Source organism: Panulirus ornatus, chromosome 21 (genome assembly GCF_036320965.1).
Source record: "Panulirus ornatus isolate Po-2019 chromosome 21, ASM3632096v1, whole genome shotgun sequence".
NCBI lineage: Eukaryota > Metazoa > Arthropoda > Malacostraca > Decapoda > Palinuridae > Panulirus > Panulirus ornatus.
Genome location: NC_092244.1, coordinates 11,159,786 through 11,180,305, shown reverse-complemented (window position 1 = coordinate 11,180,305; position 20,520 = coordinate 11,159,786). Strand labels below are relative to the sequence as shown.

At 37.0% G+C, this 20,520-nt stretch overlaps 1 protein-coding gene across 1 annotated transcript; it reads right to left on the bottom strand.

Moving 5' to 3' along the window:
• Window positions 1-619: 619 nt before the first annotated feature.
• On the bottom strand, window positions 620-20,139 carry IntS9 (integrator complex subunit 9). Its single transcript, XM_071675725.1, has 14 exons — window positions 20,006-20,139; window positions 18,383-18,571; window positions 17,312-17,514; window positions 15,982-16,183; window positions 14,378-14,467; window positions 13,598-13,754; window positions 12,277-12,457; window positions 10,193-10,325; window positions 9,264-9,366; window positions 8,503-8,600; window positions 6,160-6,267; window positions 4,906-5,091; window positions 2,973-3,131; window positions 620-1,466 (listed from the first exon to the last, which is right to left on the bottom strand). Exons 1-14 carry the CDS (start codon window positions 20,012-20,014, stop codon window positions 1,350-1,352), a joined length of 1,935 nt encoding a protein of 644 aa, XP_071531826.1. The 5' UTR covers window positions 20,015-20,139; the 3' UTR covers window positions 620-1,349.
• Between the last annotated feature and the right edge of the window lie 381 nt (window positions 20,140-20,520).

Sequence of the window (20,520 nt, the reverse complement as noted above, 5' to 3'; positions counted from 1 at the left end):
ATAGGTCATTTTTGGTAAAAGTATAGATTTCTTACCATGATACTTTTATAATTGCATTATCATATGATAAAAAAGGATTGTCATTTGAAAATTATATATCAGGGGTTTAAAGTGAAAATTTCAAAAAATGTTAAAAGAAATGCCATCACGATACTTAATTCTGTAGTTATAACCTGCCCATGATAACAAATACTAAGCTTTAATTTCAGATGCTCTTGAGCAAATTTCTGGACATATTTCAAGAACTTGTTTCCATAAAAATCTTCTGATCTTGTTTCACAGGATTCTGTATATGGTAGACAGACCTTTTTGCTTAGTTTCCCTTCCTGTACTCATGTTCGCCATGCCACTCGTATCAGTGTAAATAAATAGCAGATAATGTAAATAAAATTGTATATGCTTCAAAATTTCATTATATTGACGATTTCCACCATAAAAAGATAAAACTTTCACCTGCATACAGCATACCAAATATCCTAGTCAGTCTTTACTCGCCTCACCACATCTTCATTAGTAACACGCCATGCAGACCAAACATCCCTGCTCATTCCTGAACTGAAGCTGATTGCAAACTATCATTCATTCGCTTCAACAGTCTTAATAATAACCCGTCAGTGCCTTGTATTTCTGCATTATTTATTTCATCATCATGCCCTGCTCATATTTTTGCATTATACATGAAAAAGATTTCAATTACAGCAGTCTTTTCTGTATTGTGATACTCCTCAGACAATTTCTCAGGTGAGGTATCATACATTTAAGTTAAAGGGGTTCATTTCTAGTGCCATCCGCAGACTTTCACTTTATAAGCCTTGGAACCAATTTAAGTATCATTTTTTGAAACTTTGTTATATTCTGCCTAATTGTCTTCATCTCTTATTTTTCTACATACTGGTAAAGTGAACCATTAAAAAGTATAAAGTAGGTGAGCCATATAACCTTTTTAAACCCTTCATAAGGCCACTGTTACAGAAAAAGTTTTGAATATGCATGCAAATTAACTTTTACATAAATATTACATGAAAATGGCAGATAAATCATTTTAAACATTAAATGAGGAAAGTATAGATAGATTTTAATGTATATGTACTTTATAATAATTTCTGGACAACGGTTAATGTCACTGTGACAGACCAATACGAAATGTTGCAATGAGTAATTTCCTGCATAATGCATCATGTACTATACGATGATTTCACTGCTCACAAAGTAAAATTATATTAAATGTTTTTATGATAGCGTTTACAAAAATATATTTCTTCGTATTGTACGCTGTTTCCTGCATGAGCAAGGTATCGAAATATTCATAGAACTTGGTAATGAATATATGACACAAGAATTCCTTGTCTTCAAAAGCTACCAAGGCATTCCAGCAAAATGTCTCTGAGTTTTTCTCTCAGTTTGCTATTACCCGAAATTATGTGTGTGGAGGCATCACTGATCTTGATTACCACACCATCATTTGCCTGTAATAAAGGAGAAAACCATTATTAGCTGAAAGCAATCTGAACCTTGTATATATTCTCTAATCATAATTACCCCATACAAGGACATGCTGATGAGAATGGATGTGTTGGAAATGAAAGGTCTGAGGACAATATGTGGTGTGAGGTGGTTTGTCTGAGTAAATAATAAATGGGTAAGAGAGGTGTGGTAATTGAGAGGTTGGTTGAGAGAGATGAAGAGGATGTGCTAAAATGGTTTGGACATATGGAGAGAATGAGTGAGAAGAGGTTAACAAAGAGGATGCGAGTGTCAGAAGTGGAAGGAACAAGGAGTAAACCAAATTGGAGACAGAAGGATGGAGTGAAAGAGATTTTGAGTGATAGGTGAAAAACTTACTTGGGATAGAATGAATTAGAATGATGTATATGAAAGTCAATGTCCTATCAGTGGACTGAACCAGGGCATGTGAAACAGCAGGGGTAAATCATTAAAAGGTCTGTGGAACCTTGTTGTGGATAGGAGCTATGGTTTTGGTATATTACACATCACAGCTAGATAATGGAAGTGTGCAAACGCTGCCTTTCTTTGTCTGTTCCTGGCAATACCTCACTAACACAAGAAACAGCAATCACATATGAAAAAGAAAATGGAAAAATTTACTCCACAACCAATTTCTTTGAAAGAGTCCTTGTGTTACCAAGGACCTCTGTCTATAGACTCCTATAGCCCAAGGCTGCACTTGTTCCACTGACAGGGAAATGTGGACTCCTTTGGAGTGAGTTCTTTTGTGAGACTGACTTTTCACTCGTGGTGTTACCTATTGCAGGCAGAGCCCAGTAATATGTTGTTGCCATGTGTAATGCACTGAAACCACAGCTCCCTATCCATATCCAGGCCCTACAAACCTTTCCATGGTTTACCCCAGACATTTCACTTTTCCAGCAACAGAAAGGTTGCACCAGAAACTGATGAAGAATGGTCTTATTCTCTCCCATCCACTCTCTAACTGTCATGTACAATGCACCAAAACTAGAAACCCCTATTAACAGCCACTTTTTGCACACAATAGAATACACAACAGACACCTTGTGCAATGAAAACTTTAATATAAATTTCTTATTCAATGTGCCTTATCACCCATACTAAAGTCTCAAGTATCTGCATTTTTCAGTTAACAACACCCGTTCTTCAAAAAGTGTATAGAGGTCTATAGTGTCACAGTCTATTTGGATTATCATAACCATTTTCCCTATAACATGGAATTGATTAAATAAATAGGGGCATGAATCTATTTTGGTGATACTGTTTGTAGAACTGGGGCCTCCTACCCAGTTGGCAAAGGGCAAGGACACTCAATTCTCTTAGGCAGAGTTGCTATCCTGCTAATCAAAGTCTTGACTGTACTATTAAATTTTCTCTATATAATTAGCAGAAAAAAATTCAAGTATCAAAGAGATATAAGCAGACAGATCACAACTTCAAATGAAAAGTCACAAGAAAATCAGAACCCAAATGTAAATACAAACCAGTGTTATGATGTACATTCCTGGCAGCTCCTCCACCCTTGCATCCGTAAGGCCTGCTTGGGCCAGATGTTGTACCAAGTCATCTACATTTAAGTTACCATATGGATAACAGCGAGGTAGTTGGTTGCTAGTCTCTTCATCGTCACTGTCTTCAAGTGGCTGAAATTACAGAATTAAAAAAGAAGTATTTTTCTTTTGCTTTTATAAGTAGTATTTCTTTTTTTCATGCATATTCACTATTTCTGGCAAGAGCTAGGTAGCATCAGGAACAGATGACTGAGCCTTAGAGGGAAAAAATCTTCTTTGAGCCCCTTCTTCTATAACTTCTTTTGGAAAATAGCACAGGGGGAATTTCTAGCCACCTATCCCTACTCCACTTAGTCACTTTCTATAGCAAACAGGAGCAATGTAAGCAGTTTTCTTTCTCCAATATCCCCAGGTTTGCACAAATCAGTAAATTTTAAAGAGAATTTTTGTAATAGAAAATGCAGAAATAACACAGTGAATGGGAAGGATTTATGTGTAGTCTATAGAAGCTTACAACATGAATGATTGTCCTTACTTAAGTCAGCTTTGATGTTTTTAGTAAGCAAAAAAATAAATGAAGAAAAATATTAGGGATAGAAAACATACACAGCATTGTTGGGATTAGGAAAATTGACGAAGAATGACATTAATTTAAAATGTGAGGAGTACAGTATAAAGGCATATAGATGAGAACATATCAAAGTGAATGGCAATGCCCCTTTCCATGAGATTTACGATATACTTAATCAAGAATAATAATGATTATCATCTTATAATCATTCTAACCCTTTTAATTCCCCTAAAAGAAATGTATGTTTGACTGTTTCAGTAATTTACACAAGTCCAGTGAAATAACCTTGTCAGTTTCACCACCTTCCAAAAAAAGATATATGAGTTTATGAAATTTTCTTTATCTATATATCTGATGCCTGTTCCAGCTGGAACTCCCTCAAAGGGGTGGCCACATTCTCATTTTGAGTTTTTCATCTTTTTCATCTTCAAAAGTTCCTTATTTACCTCTCCTCGCCTTGAAATTTCACACTTCACCTCTCCCCACTGACCAAACCCTGGATAGGAGGAAACAAAAGCATAGTAAACAAGGCTTTTGGGGTATCAGGATATAAATAATCAAGATGTGTACAATTGGTAGAATAAGTTTAAGTGATGTGGTGTATGGGAGTGAAATGCCGTTTTAGGGCTTAAACATACTATAATGAAGCTCCATGTCACACATAACACTTGATAACACTTAGCTCACACAACTCATTCTTTGTAATTCTAGATTTTTCTGCGGTGTGTGTGATGCACTGGATCAGCCTTTTGGCTAAAGATACAAGTAGTTGGTAGAAACGTTAAACACGAGCATCAGGTAGAAATATTAGGTGGAAGTAGTAGGTAGGAACATTAGGTGGGAGCATTAGGTAAAAGTAGTAGGTTGTTACCTTAGGGAGGCACATTAGGTAAAAGTAGTTGGTAGAAACAATAGTTAGGAGCCTATGGAAACTGCACTAAAGTTGCCCTATGCCAGTGGCCTGTTAAGGGTGAGGCACTCAAGGCTAAGAAGCAGCACTGGCATTCACCAGTTATGGAGACTTCTGATGTAGATGAAGAGGCTCCAATTTCAGAATCAGACAAGCATCAACTGAAAAGGCTCTATCAAATTTTAAATAAAACCTTATTCAGCAGAGGTACAGGTCAAATAGTAGTGTAAAAATGGATTATCTTTTGGAGAAACATAGACTAATATATGGACTGATACTGTAAAAGGAATGAAAAGTTATGTATTTATATTCATTTTATTATACTTTGTTGCTTTCCAGGATAATAATTGTTACCTGGTAAACAATAAAACCATACAAGTAGCAAGACATATATATACATTTAAGAAAATTAAATCTATCAATACCTTCAAAACATATCTGTTATCTTGCACATGGAGTGCTGCAGTGATTGTTGATGTATTAAGTCCAGGTCTTATAGTGCTGGGATTCAATGAGAGGGCTAATTCTGGGGTTAAGCTCATGCTTTCCAGTCGTCTATTTATCCCCAGACTGAGCAGTTGACACTCGCTATATGTCAATGGTGTCTCCTCCTGTGGATTAATATATTGTTTTTCTGTTATTAGTACTTAATACAAAAAAAAAAATGTAATTTACATATAAAATCATAAAAAAAGTTGAAATTAACAAAACAAAGTGTAATGTCAGGCACTGTTCTACTTCCCAGTTCCATTTTTTCTGAACGCAAACTGCATATGAAGGTTGACCAAAAATGTTTATATTCGATGTTATCCTTCACAGGTTGGTCTAACTTCATCCTGTGACATTTCCTATTACTCATTACTGTGATTTTTCCTGATTCCTTCTTGTTTCTCATCTTCTGTATAGTCACTAAATTTGTACATTACCAGCAAGTGGCAAATGCTATAACTGATAGCTATATCTTTACCATTCCCATTTATGATTTTAACGTACTATATAACCCCAGGACTCTTTTTATTGGGCTTCTATAGCTGCAAGGCTGTTTTACAATCAGTAGCAGGTATAAGGTGGACTCATGTGGAGTGAGAAGTTCTTCGATGAAACTGTACTCCATTATGTCCCTTCATAATAAGACTTTGCTGAAGAATACTTTCACTTGTCATGCAACTACATGCAGGCAGTGTCCAGTAATGCCATCCCATTCATTTAAAATGGAATACATCCATGAAGCATACATACTCTAAGCAGACAGTAGACACAAGAAGGACCTTTCAACTTGTAACCAAAAAAAAAAAAACAGACCAGGCATATTCTACCTTGTATACTCAAATTCAGCATAAAAAAGTGAAACCTCATCTGCAGTCATTCAACAAGCTTATTCCTCTTACATCATCACACACATATTATAGTTTTCATAATTAGTTGGCAGCCAGTATATTTAGATCAAGGTTTTAAGCATTAACACATGACTTAGACAAGCAATTATTTTGCAAAGAATGTAAAATCAAATTTTAGATACAATTCCTTAAATTCTCTTCTCAAACCAAAGTAATACATCTCTTACAAGAGACTGAGATACTACTCAGCCATTCATGAGCTAAGGTATACAGTAGTGTGATTGTCAAATATGGAGGGGAAAACTATAAAAATAATGATGTTCTCTAGCAAGAACTACTCACCAGATTCAAAGTCAGATCAGTCCTATGAGGTGCATACGTGGGAGGTTGCAGATAAACATCTGGTACTACCAGCTTTGCGGGTTTCAGTTCATTGATCAGTTTTCTCGCCTAAAAGTAAGTCATATTAAGAGCGATAATACCAATATCCTTATCATAGTATGTCACAAATACTATAACATGTAAGTAACTTACAAGACATCTCTACTTCAATACAAAAGGTAGATCACAGTTAGATGCATTAAATGAATGCACATAAAAGTTTTGAGTTCCTAACAGTGTATGTCTACTTAAAATACATGAAACATTTGTCGACTTTTCCTTCAGAGGGATTCTCCAACCACTATGACAGCAGATATGAAACAGGTTACCTTTTAACATTTCAAAAATATATTTATTTATTCATTATACATAACCGCCGTCTCTCGCATTAGCAAAGTAGCACAAGGAAACAGATGAGGAATGGCCTAACCCATCCACATACACATGTATATACATAAATGCCCACACACGCACATATACATACACAGACAAACATATATGAACATCTACATATCCATACTTGCTGCCTTCATCCATTACTGTCGCTACCATGCCACACATAAAATAGCATCCCCCCAGAAAGGCAGTGCCAGAAACAGACAAAAAAAAGGCAACATTCGTTCACACTCAGTCTCTAGCCATCATGTGTAATGCACCAAAACCACAGCTCCCTATCCACATCCAGGCCCCATGGACCTTTCCATTGTTTACCCCATACACTTCACATGCCCTGTTTCAGTCCATTGACAGCATGTTGACCCTGGTGTACCACATCAGTCCAATTCACACTATTCCTTACATGCCTCTCACCCTCCTGTATGTTCAGGCCCCGATTGCTCAAAATCTTTTTCACTCCATCCTTCTACCTCCAATTTGGTCTCCTGTTTCTCAATGTTCCCTCCACCTCTGACACATATATCCTCTTTGTCAATCACTCCTCACTCATTCTCTTCATGTGTCCAAACCATTTAAACACCCTTTTCTGGTCTCTCAACCATACTCTTTTTATTTTCACACATCTCTCTTACCCTTACATTACTTAATCAAACCACGTCACACCACATATTGTCCTCAAACATTTCATTTCCAACACATCAGCCCTCCTCCATACTACCCTATCTGTAGTCCATTCCTCACAACCATATAACATTGTTGGAACTATTATTCCTCCAAACATACCCATTTTTGCTTTCCGAGATAACATTCTCTCCTTCCACACATTCTTCTTTGCTTCCAGAACCTTTGCCCCCTCCCCCACCCTGTGACTCAATTCTGGTTCCATTTGCTGTTATGTCCACTCCCAGATATCTAAGGCACTTCACTTCCTCCAATTTTTGTCCATTCAAACTTACATCCCATTTAACTTGTCCCTCAACCCTACTAAAACTAATAACCCTGCTCTTATTCATATTTACTCTCAATTTTCACCTTTCATGCACTTTTCCAAACTCAGTCACCAATTTCTGCAGTTTCTCACTTGAACTGGCCACCAGAGCTCTATCAAAGTGGAAAATGGCTTTGAGCTGTCTTGTTGTATTTGAAAAATTGAATATATATAAAAGTTTTTAAACATCATTTTGATGCAAAAAACTGCAGAATAACAATTAGGTTCTAGTGTTTTACAAATTCCACAGAGTCAAGTCAATCCAACCAAACCTGCCATCTTCAATTACATTCAGTGCCAGTGGATGATATTTCCTCCAAGGCAAGGCTAGCAAACTAGTCTAGGGACTTCAGTGTATTCAATGTGAATGGATCTGTGCAAATGAAAGCTAATAACACCTGCCCAGCCTGCATGGCTTCAGGGTAAAGCCAGCATCCCCTTTCCAGGGGCTATGGCACCCCAGGCTGCACTACTCTTGGTAGCAAAGATAGGATGGACTCCTCTGATACCAGTTCTTTGATGATGTTACTGCCTCACTGATGGTGACAAGCAGGCAGATTCTGGTAATAACTATAATACTATATATAATTGTTTGTGGATATTCTGTATGGTGGAAGAAGATGCATGGGAAGCTAAATAATAGTAATCTTATAGCTACAAGAAATTAGTAAACTCACATCAAACGCTATAGCTAAAACATGCAGTCCAAAGAGAAAAGCCATCAGGTTTGCTTATGCTAAAAGTTCACTATCACCCTTCTGATTTTCAAAGAGTAAATACAACACTGGACTTTTTACTATCTTCATAAGGATATTAGAAAAATTTCACCTCAAATTCAAAATTATAGATACAGTACATCAGTTGAACGAAAACCTTTGATAGTACTAGAGCAGGAGATAAAAAAGAAAAATCAACAGTACCTGTGTAAAGTCAAGACTGGTATCAATTGGGCAATATACTTGACGCATGGCTAGTGGCTGAAAGGGAGCCAGGACTTCACTCAATTCAAATTCAGGTTCTGAAATAAATGCCACCACGTAATTAACAAATATAATGGGGCAACTGGTTATCATTAAAATTCATGGCACATGAATGTTCATGTCTATGTTACCCTTACTTTTTACACTCTTAACACTTTTCTACCACTGAAGCCTTGCACAAAATGTACAATCTGTGCCTCCTTAGGACTTTCTTATTATACTCTCCTCTCAATATCCAGTCAACCAGGGCATGTCTACCCTCTATCCCTTCTTGAAATATCAACTCTGAACTTTGGCACTTTGGGAAGGCTTCGTAGTTTTCTCTGTGCGACCCTTACATGAACAGTCCTTGGAATCTGTATTTCTTTCATCGGGATGCCTCCATCTGTGTTGACTGTATAGTATGGCGAAGGTCATCTTAGCTGGGATGCAGCTTCATGTCCCTTTTACTAAACCTCTACCCCCTCAACCATGAAACCCCCCCCTTCTGATTCTCATTCCAACTTCAATTCTGGTTGGGTTATTGCAAAGCAGATATTCATGGAGTTAATAATGCTCTCATAGAAATTAAATTTGCTGATTTGTTGCATCTGCAACTGATAAATCTTATAGTTCCTTGATAAGTCCAAAATATCTCAAATATCTACAATTCACCTTTTCCTATACTTCAATGACCCAAACCACTTCTTGCATTAACTTACCTGTGAAGAGAATGGCATTCTGAGGATTGCTACCCCACATCTCTATAAAGTGGACTGCATCACCAAATCGGAGGCTTGGATGGCCACAAAATACTATACATGGCTGTAAAGAATGGATTTAATTTTCATCAATCAATCATCCATGAAATTTTGCTGTCAAACTTATATTCTTCATTTACCATCCATCATGTTGTATAGAAAGTGAGTAAAATTAATTCAAATTCTTTATACAGTCATGGGAAACTTTCCAGTTATCATCTTCATATCCAATCATATATACAATGACTTGAACATGTGCATAAAGCTGCTTAACTTGCTCGTACAACTTACTACATGTGTCTTTACTAACATGATATTCCACAATACTATGTGCTTAATTTTTCACTTTGCGTACTATGTTCCTTTATCAAATAAGATGAATGTCTTCATTCACATCCTCACACACAAGATCATTGCACAAAAACAAGGATCCTCACAAATAATACCTTTAATAATACCAAAGTCACTCCCTGTATTGTCCATTTCTTTCACAATTGCCCAATTTTGTTGATACCATTAACCTATCACCTCCATTATCTTTTCTAAATATGTCTCTCACTTTCATCATCTTTCTTCCATGGTTTTTTTCATTTTACATTTTATTGTCACATAAATCAGCATCATTCAAAAGCAGCTGCAGGCATGTTGCTCACATCCCAGGCCACATGCATCTTCACGTGATAATCCCTTTGCAATAATGAGAATCCTAGTCCCATACTCATGCTGACACAGGACACAGAATCCACTACTCTTAGGAAGAACTACTAACCTGCTATCTCTTGTTCTATACAGTATGAAAGAGAACAAGTTATTGATTCTGGTTGAGTTCATCTAGCAAGTGATGAATTACCAAAGCTATGCATCAGTGCACTAAGAATTAAATTTTTTACCTGTCTGTATTCACTACTGAAGCCTTCTGCATGTAAACTTTTAAATGGTTTTAATCTCCCAAGACGAGTGAGCTGAGCATGTGGGAATGGATCATCCATATTGTACACTTTCCCCTGCTTACTAGATGATAACCTGTAAACCAGAATCAAACTGTAATGCGTGCAACTGTTACAGACATTAATAAAGGTGATATACTTTTCATTAAGTAAAAACTCAAATACCAAAGTCATAACAACATAACTAACAAATTAAATCATTCAAAAAAAGATATACAGAGTTGCTGAACATAACTCCATCATTACAAATATATGCCAATACTCCTTTATTCTTGATTCTAATAACTCCTAAGAAATTTTAAAAGTACCAATTATCAAATATTTTCTTAGTGTATCCTCTACTGAAGTTTCCTAGTGGTATGTGAGCATTCTGCATGTATACTTTGCAGTGTGTGTCTGTGATTACTAACGGTGTGTTGTAGAGAATTTTATACTTGCTTTGCCCCCATCTCTTAACCTTGTGCATGCATATGTAAATATATATTTTTTTCATATTTGATCGCTGTTTCCTGCATTAACAAGGTAGTGCCAGGAACAGATGAAGAAACAGGCCACATCCGTTCACATACATTCTCTAGCCATCATATGAAATGCACCAAAGACCACAATTTCCTATCCACAACCAGGCCTCATAGACCTTTACATAGTTTGCCCTGGTTGCTTCACATGTCCTGGTTCATTCCTTTGACAGCAAATCAACTCCAGTGTACCACATTGTTTCAATGCACTCTATCCTGTGCATGCCTTTCACCCTCGTGTATGTTCAGGCCCCGATTGCTTAAAATCTTTTTAACTCCATCCTTCCATCTCCATTTTGGTCTTCCAGTTCTTGTTCCATCCACTTCTGACACATTCTGGAAGTGGATTTAGCAGCGAACGGAGCCATGGAGGCGGAAGTGAGTCACAGGGTGGGGAATGGGCAAAGGTTCTGGGAGCAATGAAGAACGTTATCTCAGAGAACAAAAATGGGTATGGGCTATAGATGGGGTTGTACAGAGGAGGGTATGTGTGTTGGAAATTAAATGTTTGAGGACAATATTGGGTGTGAGGTGGTTTGATCGAGTAAGTAATTAAAGGGAAAGAGAGATATGTGGTGATAAAAAGTGCATGGCTGAGAAAGCAGAAGAGCATGTGTTGAAATGGATTGGACTATGGAGAGAATGGTTAAGGTAAGGCTGATAAAGAGGATATTATGTCAGAGGTGTAGGAAACAAAGAGGAGTGTGAGACGAAATTGGAGGTAGAAGGATGGAGTGGAACAGATTTTGAATGATAAGAGCCTGAACATACAGGAGGGTGAGAGGTGTGCAAGGAATAGAGTGAATTGGAATGATGTGGTATACCGGGGTCGACGTGCTGTCAATGGAATGTACCAGGACAAGTGAAACATCTGGTATGAGCCACGGAAAGTTTTGTAGGGCCTGGATGTGGATATGGAGCTGTGGTTTCAGTGCATTACACATGACAGCTAGAGACTGAGTGTGAACGAATGAGGCCTTATGTGTATGTTTTCCTAGCACTAACTCACTGAAGTAGGGGGTAGTGATGCTGTTTCCTGTGGGGCTGGGTGTCACCAGGAATGGAAAAGGGCAAGCAAGTATGACTATGTACAAGTGTATATATGTGTGTGTATGGGTGTTTATGTGTATATGAGTGGATGTGCCATTCTCCGTTTGTTTCCTTGCATGTCATAAAAGGCAACTAAAAGGGGTAGGAGTAAGGGGCTAGAAATCCTCCTCTCTGGATTCACTTTTCCAAAGAAGGAACAGATACAGGCCAAGTCAGGATTTTTCCCTCTGAGGCTGTCATCTATTCTTAAAGCTACCTCACTAATGCAGGAAATGGTGAATATGTATGAAAAAATATACATATGTGTATGTGTGCAAGCATAATGTGTAAGTGATGTGTCCTGTGAATAATTTGTATTTCAATATATCATGTACCATTTAAAAGAGATTCTTACCCTTTATAATCATTTAAAGGGCGGCATAAACAAACCAGTCAACTACATGTATTATGTTAACTCACCATTCAGAAAAGATATTTGAATATGCTAATGAGTTTTCAGCCCTAGGCGAGACAAAGTACATTGGTATAAGTGATAAGCCAAGGTTGTCGAGATGGTTGGAAAGACACTCAAAAAGGTCATAAACAACTCCACTTGGATAGCATGGTACTAGAGCATTGCCACCATTTCGAACAGTTTGAGCTGAAAGAAAACCAAAAGTCAGTTTTAAAGAAAATAACATTTAATCTATGTTCTACTATCACTTGTTAATTAGTTTTGCCACTGCACCACAAATTGGAAACTCATACACATCAAACAAGATGGTATTCAGGAAACCATCATCAGACTTCTTATATTTGCTGAACTCAGTACCTCAATCTACTCATCTCTTCCTCTAGCATAACACAGGTGATGAATAACATGAATATATATAGAGATATTACACTAATCACACTAAAAATGAGGAGACAAGGGAATGTGGCTGGCACATCTGAGGCAATCCTTACTTAACTAAAGATAAGAGGGAAGAACATAAAGGTCATATTTGTTTATAACATACTAACTCCTTTCTTACACAAGCAATGTTTTGTTGGTAAATAAGATGAAAATCTGTAAAAATAACACACTAAGCACACTAAATGATACACTATGCATTGCTATATAAAGGATAATTTATAGTCAAAATAAGCTTAGAAGTATTCTCTTTACTATCTGTTACCAAAGTCCTCCATCAATCCAGTATTACATACATGAAAATTAGGCACTTTTGTTACATAATCTGCTCTAATGAACCACAGATAGGCCAAGCATGAAGGTGGCAACAGGAAAGATTGCTGTAAGCTACTAATAGTATGATAAGCCAGCTAGCTACTCAAGCAGGCAAGAAGAGTTAAATCATCATTTGATGATGGCTGCCATTCCTGTACAGGTCATACCTGGCTAAAGCTGGAAAAGTAACCGGGAATAAGAAAAAAAAATTTAACAATATTTCCACTTGCATGTAAGCCTGTAAGAAGCTAATACATGCACATCATCAACCTACACCCAGTGTTGTAAAGAGAAACCTGAACTTCCACACAAAAAAGCCTTGCTTTTTTTCACTTCATATGCATATAGGACACATGTACCTTTATGGAACAAGTGGGTGTTTACCATATGGCAACCATGAAAAATTATAAACCTAATGATTAACTGTCATGCCTGGAATGTTATTATGTATAGTAGTCATAACACTCCTTAACAAGAACACAAGAAAAAGGGAACAAACTAAATTGCCAAGTATTAATATTAAGAAAAAATCTACCAGTGACAGTCTTCCTATAGTGTACAAATAATTCTCACCCAGTGCAACGCAAAACTCTCCCAGCATTGAATCAGGATTATACATTGGTGTGTGGTTCAAAGCTGTCATAATGAGCACATCAGCATTCTTGAGTGAGCTCTGATCAATGGGACGAGGATGGGTTGTCAATGTAGATGATCCACTGAGGTAGGCCAGCTGAAAATACACCATGAATTTCTTAATATAAATAATCTTTTTTCAGTGGTGCAACACCTGCATTAAAAACAAGTCAAGCTGATGAAAAATTGATTTTTATTCAGTAGTATCTATTATTCAAATGTCCATACATTAGCTTCAAAAAGAAATATGCATAAAATTAAACTCAAATCAGTTACATTATAATATTTGTACAGGCAAAACTGTAAGAAATCAAATGGTTTGACATTAAGCAATGTTCACATATTGGAAAGTTGAGATTTTGGATACCTAAACTTTGTACACACAAATATATGCTAATGCAACTGATATTTTCTGAATACATAGATGATTATCAATTCATGCATTGGGTTAGAACCTATAAAACAGAGCTGTGTGCAAAAATATGAAATGCAATTTACTGTATCATTTTATCGATTATAAGTTGGATGTTTTGAGCTGGAGTGTGTACAACCCAAGCTGACCCAGAAAAAAGTGGGAAACACCTGAATGTCATTTTGAACTTGAAGACCTTTGACTTTGGGATGTTCAAATTTTGGAGGTTTTACTTGCATAATCTTTTTTAACATCTTAAGAATAAAACTACCCTAACATACAGCTTTCCATAATAGAATGTGACAAACCTTCTCGTGTTCTGAACATATAAGCCAGTTGCAACTGCCTAAGCAGAATCCAGAACTCACTGCTGTCACTTTCAATGCCCCACATATGTCCTGAAATCATACAAGTGTTACAAGTCATCCATTAATACTTAAATTACCAATGATAAACCTCAAAAACATAAAATATGCCACTTTGTTTTGAAGAATGTTTATAGCAAATACTTAGAGAAACAGTAGGATTAGTGTGTGGAATTTATGGATCCGGAAAAACCATACGATAGGCTTAATAAAGATGCCCTGTGGAAGTTTGTAGAAATATATGGTGTGGGAAAACTGCTACAAACAGTGAGGGGTTATTAGTCAGAGAGTAAGGTATGCGTGCTAGTAAGAAGAGAGCTGGGTGAGTGATTCAATGTGAAGGTGGGTCTGCAGCAGGGGTGTGTGATTTCACCATGGCTATTTAATCTGTTTCTGGATGAGGTGGTGGGGGAGGTTAATGCAAGAGTTATAGAGAGAGAGGAGCATGTACACAGTCAGCTAGGGGCAGTTGTTTGCTGATGATATGGCACTGGTGGCAGAATCAAGTGAGAAACTACAGAAATTATGTGTCTGAATTTGGGGGAGTATGCACGAAAGGAGAAAGTTAAGAGTAAATGTGAATAAAAGCTTGGTTGTTTAGGTTTAGCAGTGAAAAGAGATGGGGTATTTGGAGTGGGAGTTTAAATGAAGAGAGCTTGGATGAAGTGGAGAAAACATTTTAGATACCTGTTTCTACTCTTAAAAACTAACACAGGACAGAAGAATTTCCAGTTCCAACTCCTCTTAGTCATGTTTATGATATGCATAAGAAAGATGTGTGGTAATAAAAAGTGTGGTTGAGAAAGCAAAAGAGGGTGTGTTGAAATGGTTTGGACATATGGAGAGAATGAGTGAGGAAAGTTTGACAAAGAGGATATATGTGTCAGAGGTGGAGGGAACAAGAAGTAGGAGACCATATTGGAGGTGGAAGGATGAGTGAAAAAGATTTTGAGCAATTGGGACCTGAACATACAGGAGGGTGAGAGGCATGCAAGGAATAGAGTGAATTGGAGCAATGTGGTATACTGGGGTCAACGTGCTGTCAATGGACTGAACCAGGACATGTGAAACATCTGGGGTAAACCATGGAAAGGTATGTTGGGCCTGCATGTGGATAGGGAACTGTGGTTTCAGTGCTTTACACATGACAGATAGAGACTGAGTGTGAAGGTATGAAGGTCTTTTTTTGTCTGTTTTCCTGGTGCTACCTTGCTGAAGCGGGTGGGTAATTGTGCTGTTTCCTGTGGGGCAGGGTGGTGCCATGAAAGGATGAAAGCAACCAAGTATGAATATGAATATAATATGTATATGTCTGTGTATGTATATGTATATGTTGATATATTGATATGTATATGTACATGTATGGGCGTTTATGTATATACATGTGTATATGAGTGGATGGGCCGTTCTGTGTCTTTTTCCTGGCATTAACTCACTTACACGGGGAATGGCGATCAAGTAGAATAGAAATAAAAAAGTATATATATATACATATATATGATAGAAGTGTGATGAAATGATCACAACTAGGGATAGTAAATACTCACGACTTTCTCATTATAAGCAAGAATCTGAACATGAGAGAGGGAAGCATGTATAGCCTTCATGGAATATGCTGACTGCCATGTCTTGGGTGCCTTGGCCTCTGCAAGTGGAGATGGGAGGGAACGCAGATAATTTTTCCAGCGTGAAGCATGTCTGGCCTTTGGTGTCCTTTCTATATATTCCACCAGTTCCTCCATGAATATCCTGATGAAAAATTAAATTATACAGAAATAGTGTCCTAACTGCTTCTGCCTAAAGCTTTCACATCAGTTTATTATACAATACTGCTACCACAATAAGTGATTGAGAATAGGCACAGTAACCATACACATAACAGAAAACTGTTTTCTCACTCTTAAACTACCTCAACAATACACTCCCAATCACACAAAAGACATTGTCATATGACAATTCCTTACAGAAACCTCTTTTTGTTCTACTGTTTACAAAGTTGGTCCTCCTATCATAAGTCTGTTATATCTTCTATCAGCATTATGTTCAAGTACAGCTTATTCTGTATCTAAATGGATCATCTCTGACAAATTATATTCAAAATAAAGATTAAACAAATTTATTCTATTCCTATTTTAATCCCCTACCACCCCAACTACCCATAATACTGCTTTCACTATTATCATTCCCAACATTAGCATTCAGGCCACCAATTAGAAAAAAAATCCTCCCGCATTAAATAAATCTCACACAAATTCACTTCACAACAAATTTACTACCTTAAAACATGTTTACTGCAAGAACCTTCATGATGTTACAGACCAGTATGATTTGTTATTGGAATAAGTATTTCACACCACAAAACTAAGAATACATTAAAAATACCACAAAACTAAGAATACATTAAAAAATACATTAGTGAGATACTCTTATGTCCTCCTTGGAAAGCTCAATGAAGATCAAACCTATAATTATTTCATCAGTGATGAAAGGACCTGCTGTCATTATATATGGAACTAAGTACAGTATTTATCCAAAGGAAGTAATTCACGTTTCTCAGCAATCTGAGGCCTCAATAAACCTCGCACATCAGACAAACTGCCACCAGACCACTGTGTATTATCATAAATCCTTTCACAGGGTAAAATGCCATTCTAGTGTTCTGGTGAGTTAAGAACTGCCAAGAACTGAGCTCTCAAGAATATGAAAATCCAAGACGAGTAATGGTACAGAACACTACCAATAAATTACATTGACAAATTCAACATAACTTTCATAGTTGTGGTCATTTTTCTATTTGCATGCCTGAAGCCTTTATATATGTAACTTCAGACAATGACTAAAGGACCATAAAAACACTTCACAGAACACATTACACACCTTCCAATCTGCATGGTTGGTTCAGTCATGAGTACAACTCCCTTAAATCCAGTGCCATTGGTGATAAAGGGAAGTGCCAGCATGCTGTGGTAATTGGATACCAAGATAGCATCCACCTCTGAGAAGTCAACTAGACCTGATGCTGGGGGTACAAACTCAGGAGGGGAGTCCACAAATATTCTGCTTGTGCACTCTCGAAGCTCCTAGAAAAGTTTATTCTTTGAAAACATCACATTTTGTTAAATTTCTTTGAGATAAACAAACTATTTGAAATCAAACTTCCTTTTTATCTTATAATTATGAATTCTATACATTAATGTTGAACTGTGTCAGGAAAAATTAAAAGTAAATATAAATGTGTGCTAGATACATCAGTTCCCATAGTACCATAATATACTCCACACAGAACCTCCTTCTAATGCCTTTCTCAAGTAAATACATCTCATTTAACCCTGCACTCATACCCCTCCAATCTGTTATTCTGCTGCACTCCTCATTGAGTTAGACTCACATTCTCAATCATATAGTCACTATCAATTTCTGTCATCAACTTTTTCCAAAGTGTTGAGCATAATCCAATATTCCTGTCTATTAACTGGAGGGATGATCAAAAACTACACAGACAGAGCAAAGTTAAAGAATCATACCAAATTCATGACAATCAAAAGCCATTTTCAATCTTCTTTTTAATACTTGATCACCATTTCCTGCATTTGCAAGATAATGCTAAGAACAGACAAAGAAATGCCCCATTTGCTCATCCATTCTCAAGCTCTCGAGTGCAATGCACCAAAACCACACTCCCCTATCCACAACCAGGCCCCACAGACCTTTCTACAGTTTCCCCAGGCCACTTCACATGCCCTGGTTCAGTCCAATGACAGCATATTGACTCCTGTATACAACATGGTTCCAGTTCACTCTACCCCATGGATGCCTTTCATCTTCCTACATGTTCAAGTCCTGATCACTACAAAATCTTTTTCCCTTCATCCTTCCATCTCCTATTTAGTAGGTCATAATACCTGATGATGCTTCCATAAGGAACAAACAATATTTTTGGTATTTTACCCCCTCCAGTTGCGAATCAGCATCACGAGGCACCCAAGTGCTGAGGTTGCCAAGCCTTGGTGATGCCACAAGTGGGAGTGGGAGAAAGTGGCTCACGCTGCTCATGTCCAAGCCACAGTCCAGCATCAGCGTGCAACTCTTGAATGTTACAACATTGCAAGGCTTGTTGGGGTGCCCACTTAGGCAGTACTGCAATGCAATTTCAAAATATGTAACTGAACCATTTATAATATCAAAAGATTTGATGAAACCAAAAATCACCACTGAAGATATTTCATTAATTAAAAGTTCTACTTATTTGAAGTGTCAATCTTAAAGGAAATCATACGTACAAAGGGTTTCTTTATAATAACTTTCATTACAGGAATAAATCTACCATTTTCGAGCCCTAATTTGTAATTTTTTATTTTCATTAGGCTATCAGAAATCAATATGTAACTCTTAATTATCTCTTACAAATCTATCATCACAGCCCTATTTTCATCCATCATGAATGTGCAAATTACATCCACTAAGAGGCAGAGAGCCAGTAAAAAAAATCAGGAAAATAACAAAACCCATGTATGACTCACTATTATCAGTTATAAAAAAAAAGGAGGGAAAGACCCCCTCCCCAACCTTAAGGTATACCATACTAGCTATGCGATAAGGTATTGTATAGCTATCATGGATATATATCTAGCTTACAGATCACCCTACTGTTCTCCAGTCAATTCACATGATGATGCAGCAGAAAATAAAACAACACAGCCTAATGTAGGTTAGATTGTGGTAGGAGTAAAACTCATATTTTTAAGCAATTTCACTTAATATTTCACTTATTTAACCCACTTTTGCCCTGTTCAAGGTCCTTCCCTCTCTCAAGTTGCAATTCGTTTTCATCCTTACTTTTACATGCTTTTTTCATTGCTTATATCTGTGAAACTAGTAAGTTCTATGTATTTTGTACAAAAAACGACAATTATGGTGATAGATAATACTGTAATGTAATGAGACCTAACCCAACCCCACTTTGAAGCATGAAATAAAATGTCAAATTGTCATTTCTGACACCAGATATGAAAGAAACTAAATCAAAATGTGGTAGATGGAAAGGTAAGTTACCTTAAATTAATAGAAAAGCATAACGTGCTTTCCTTCATCCTTATGTACCTGCAGAATCAAGTTTTATAGGTCAAATCATTCATATTCACTTTAAATCTCTCGAGCAAATGTGACCACTCCAATTCAACAAAAGCAAGGGTTCATATGCTGTAACCCAAATACGACCACAGTTGCGTATAACCATGAAGTGCAGTAGTCAATGACTGACTTTCGAGTAGATGAGCATTAGGGATGCCTGAACACTGAGAGGGAACCCTGATGTTTGTAAGCCATTGTCGACTCACAGGGTTCAGGAATGCGACTTAAGCCACATCCTGATACAGAATTCAACGACAACCCTCAAAACCAGTGTAAAGCATCTGTATGCTAATTTAAACATCTGAAATAACCTAACGTTTGTCATGACACAATTCTGAGTTAAAACTTGGGTACTGTGGTGTCGAAAACACTGAAAAAGAGGGAAACACGATCATTCTTTACCTAATTCTTCGCCAAAAACGCAAAAATGGTCTAACATACCAGCTTCATTGTTGTTCATGAAGATAACAGGAAGATGAGAGTGACAGAGCATCAGTGGGTTGTGTTGTGCCCCGCCAGCTGATTTGAGCGGCGGCGGTCGCTTGCTATCCGCCTCCTGCAGGGTTTGCTCTCGGTCAAAGAAAATGGTTCATTCCATCTTGAGTTAATAGTTTACTTCTTAATATCAATTGGAGAAATGCAATTACATATAACTATATATGTATATTACTCTACCATTGAATATTTATTATGAGGCCAGGAAGGTTTTGTGTGTAACTTTACTAAATCCCATGCTCATTGGTTGGCATATGTCAATGGAATTTTCGTACAGCTAAGGATTAGTCTATTTTTAACTTTACTATTGTGAAAAGCAATTATCACAATTAATGGATTAATAGCTCATGTATCTAGAATACTACTGAAAATTAAAATAACGCAGTGAAGCACTTGCCTAATAGAGTAACTGAAACTACTGTAATTATAATAAATTATACATAGAAAAAGTCCTCCCCCCC

Bases quoted from the DNA above. Each gene is read 5' to 3' on its own strand.
- IntS9 (XM_071675725.1), bottom strand. The intron at 16,184-17,311 runs GTGTGTAATGTG...ATTTTTCATCAG, and splicing joins CCAACCATGCAGATTGGAAG to GATATTCATGGAGGAACTGG. The intron at 5,092-6,159 runs GTGAGTAGTTCT...ATTAATCCACAG, and splicing joins CTGATCTGACTTTGAATCTG to GAGGAGACACCATTGACATA.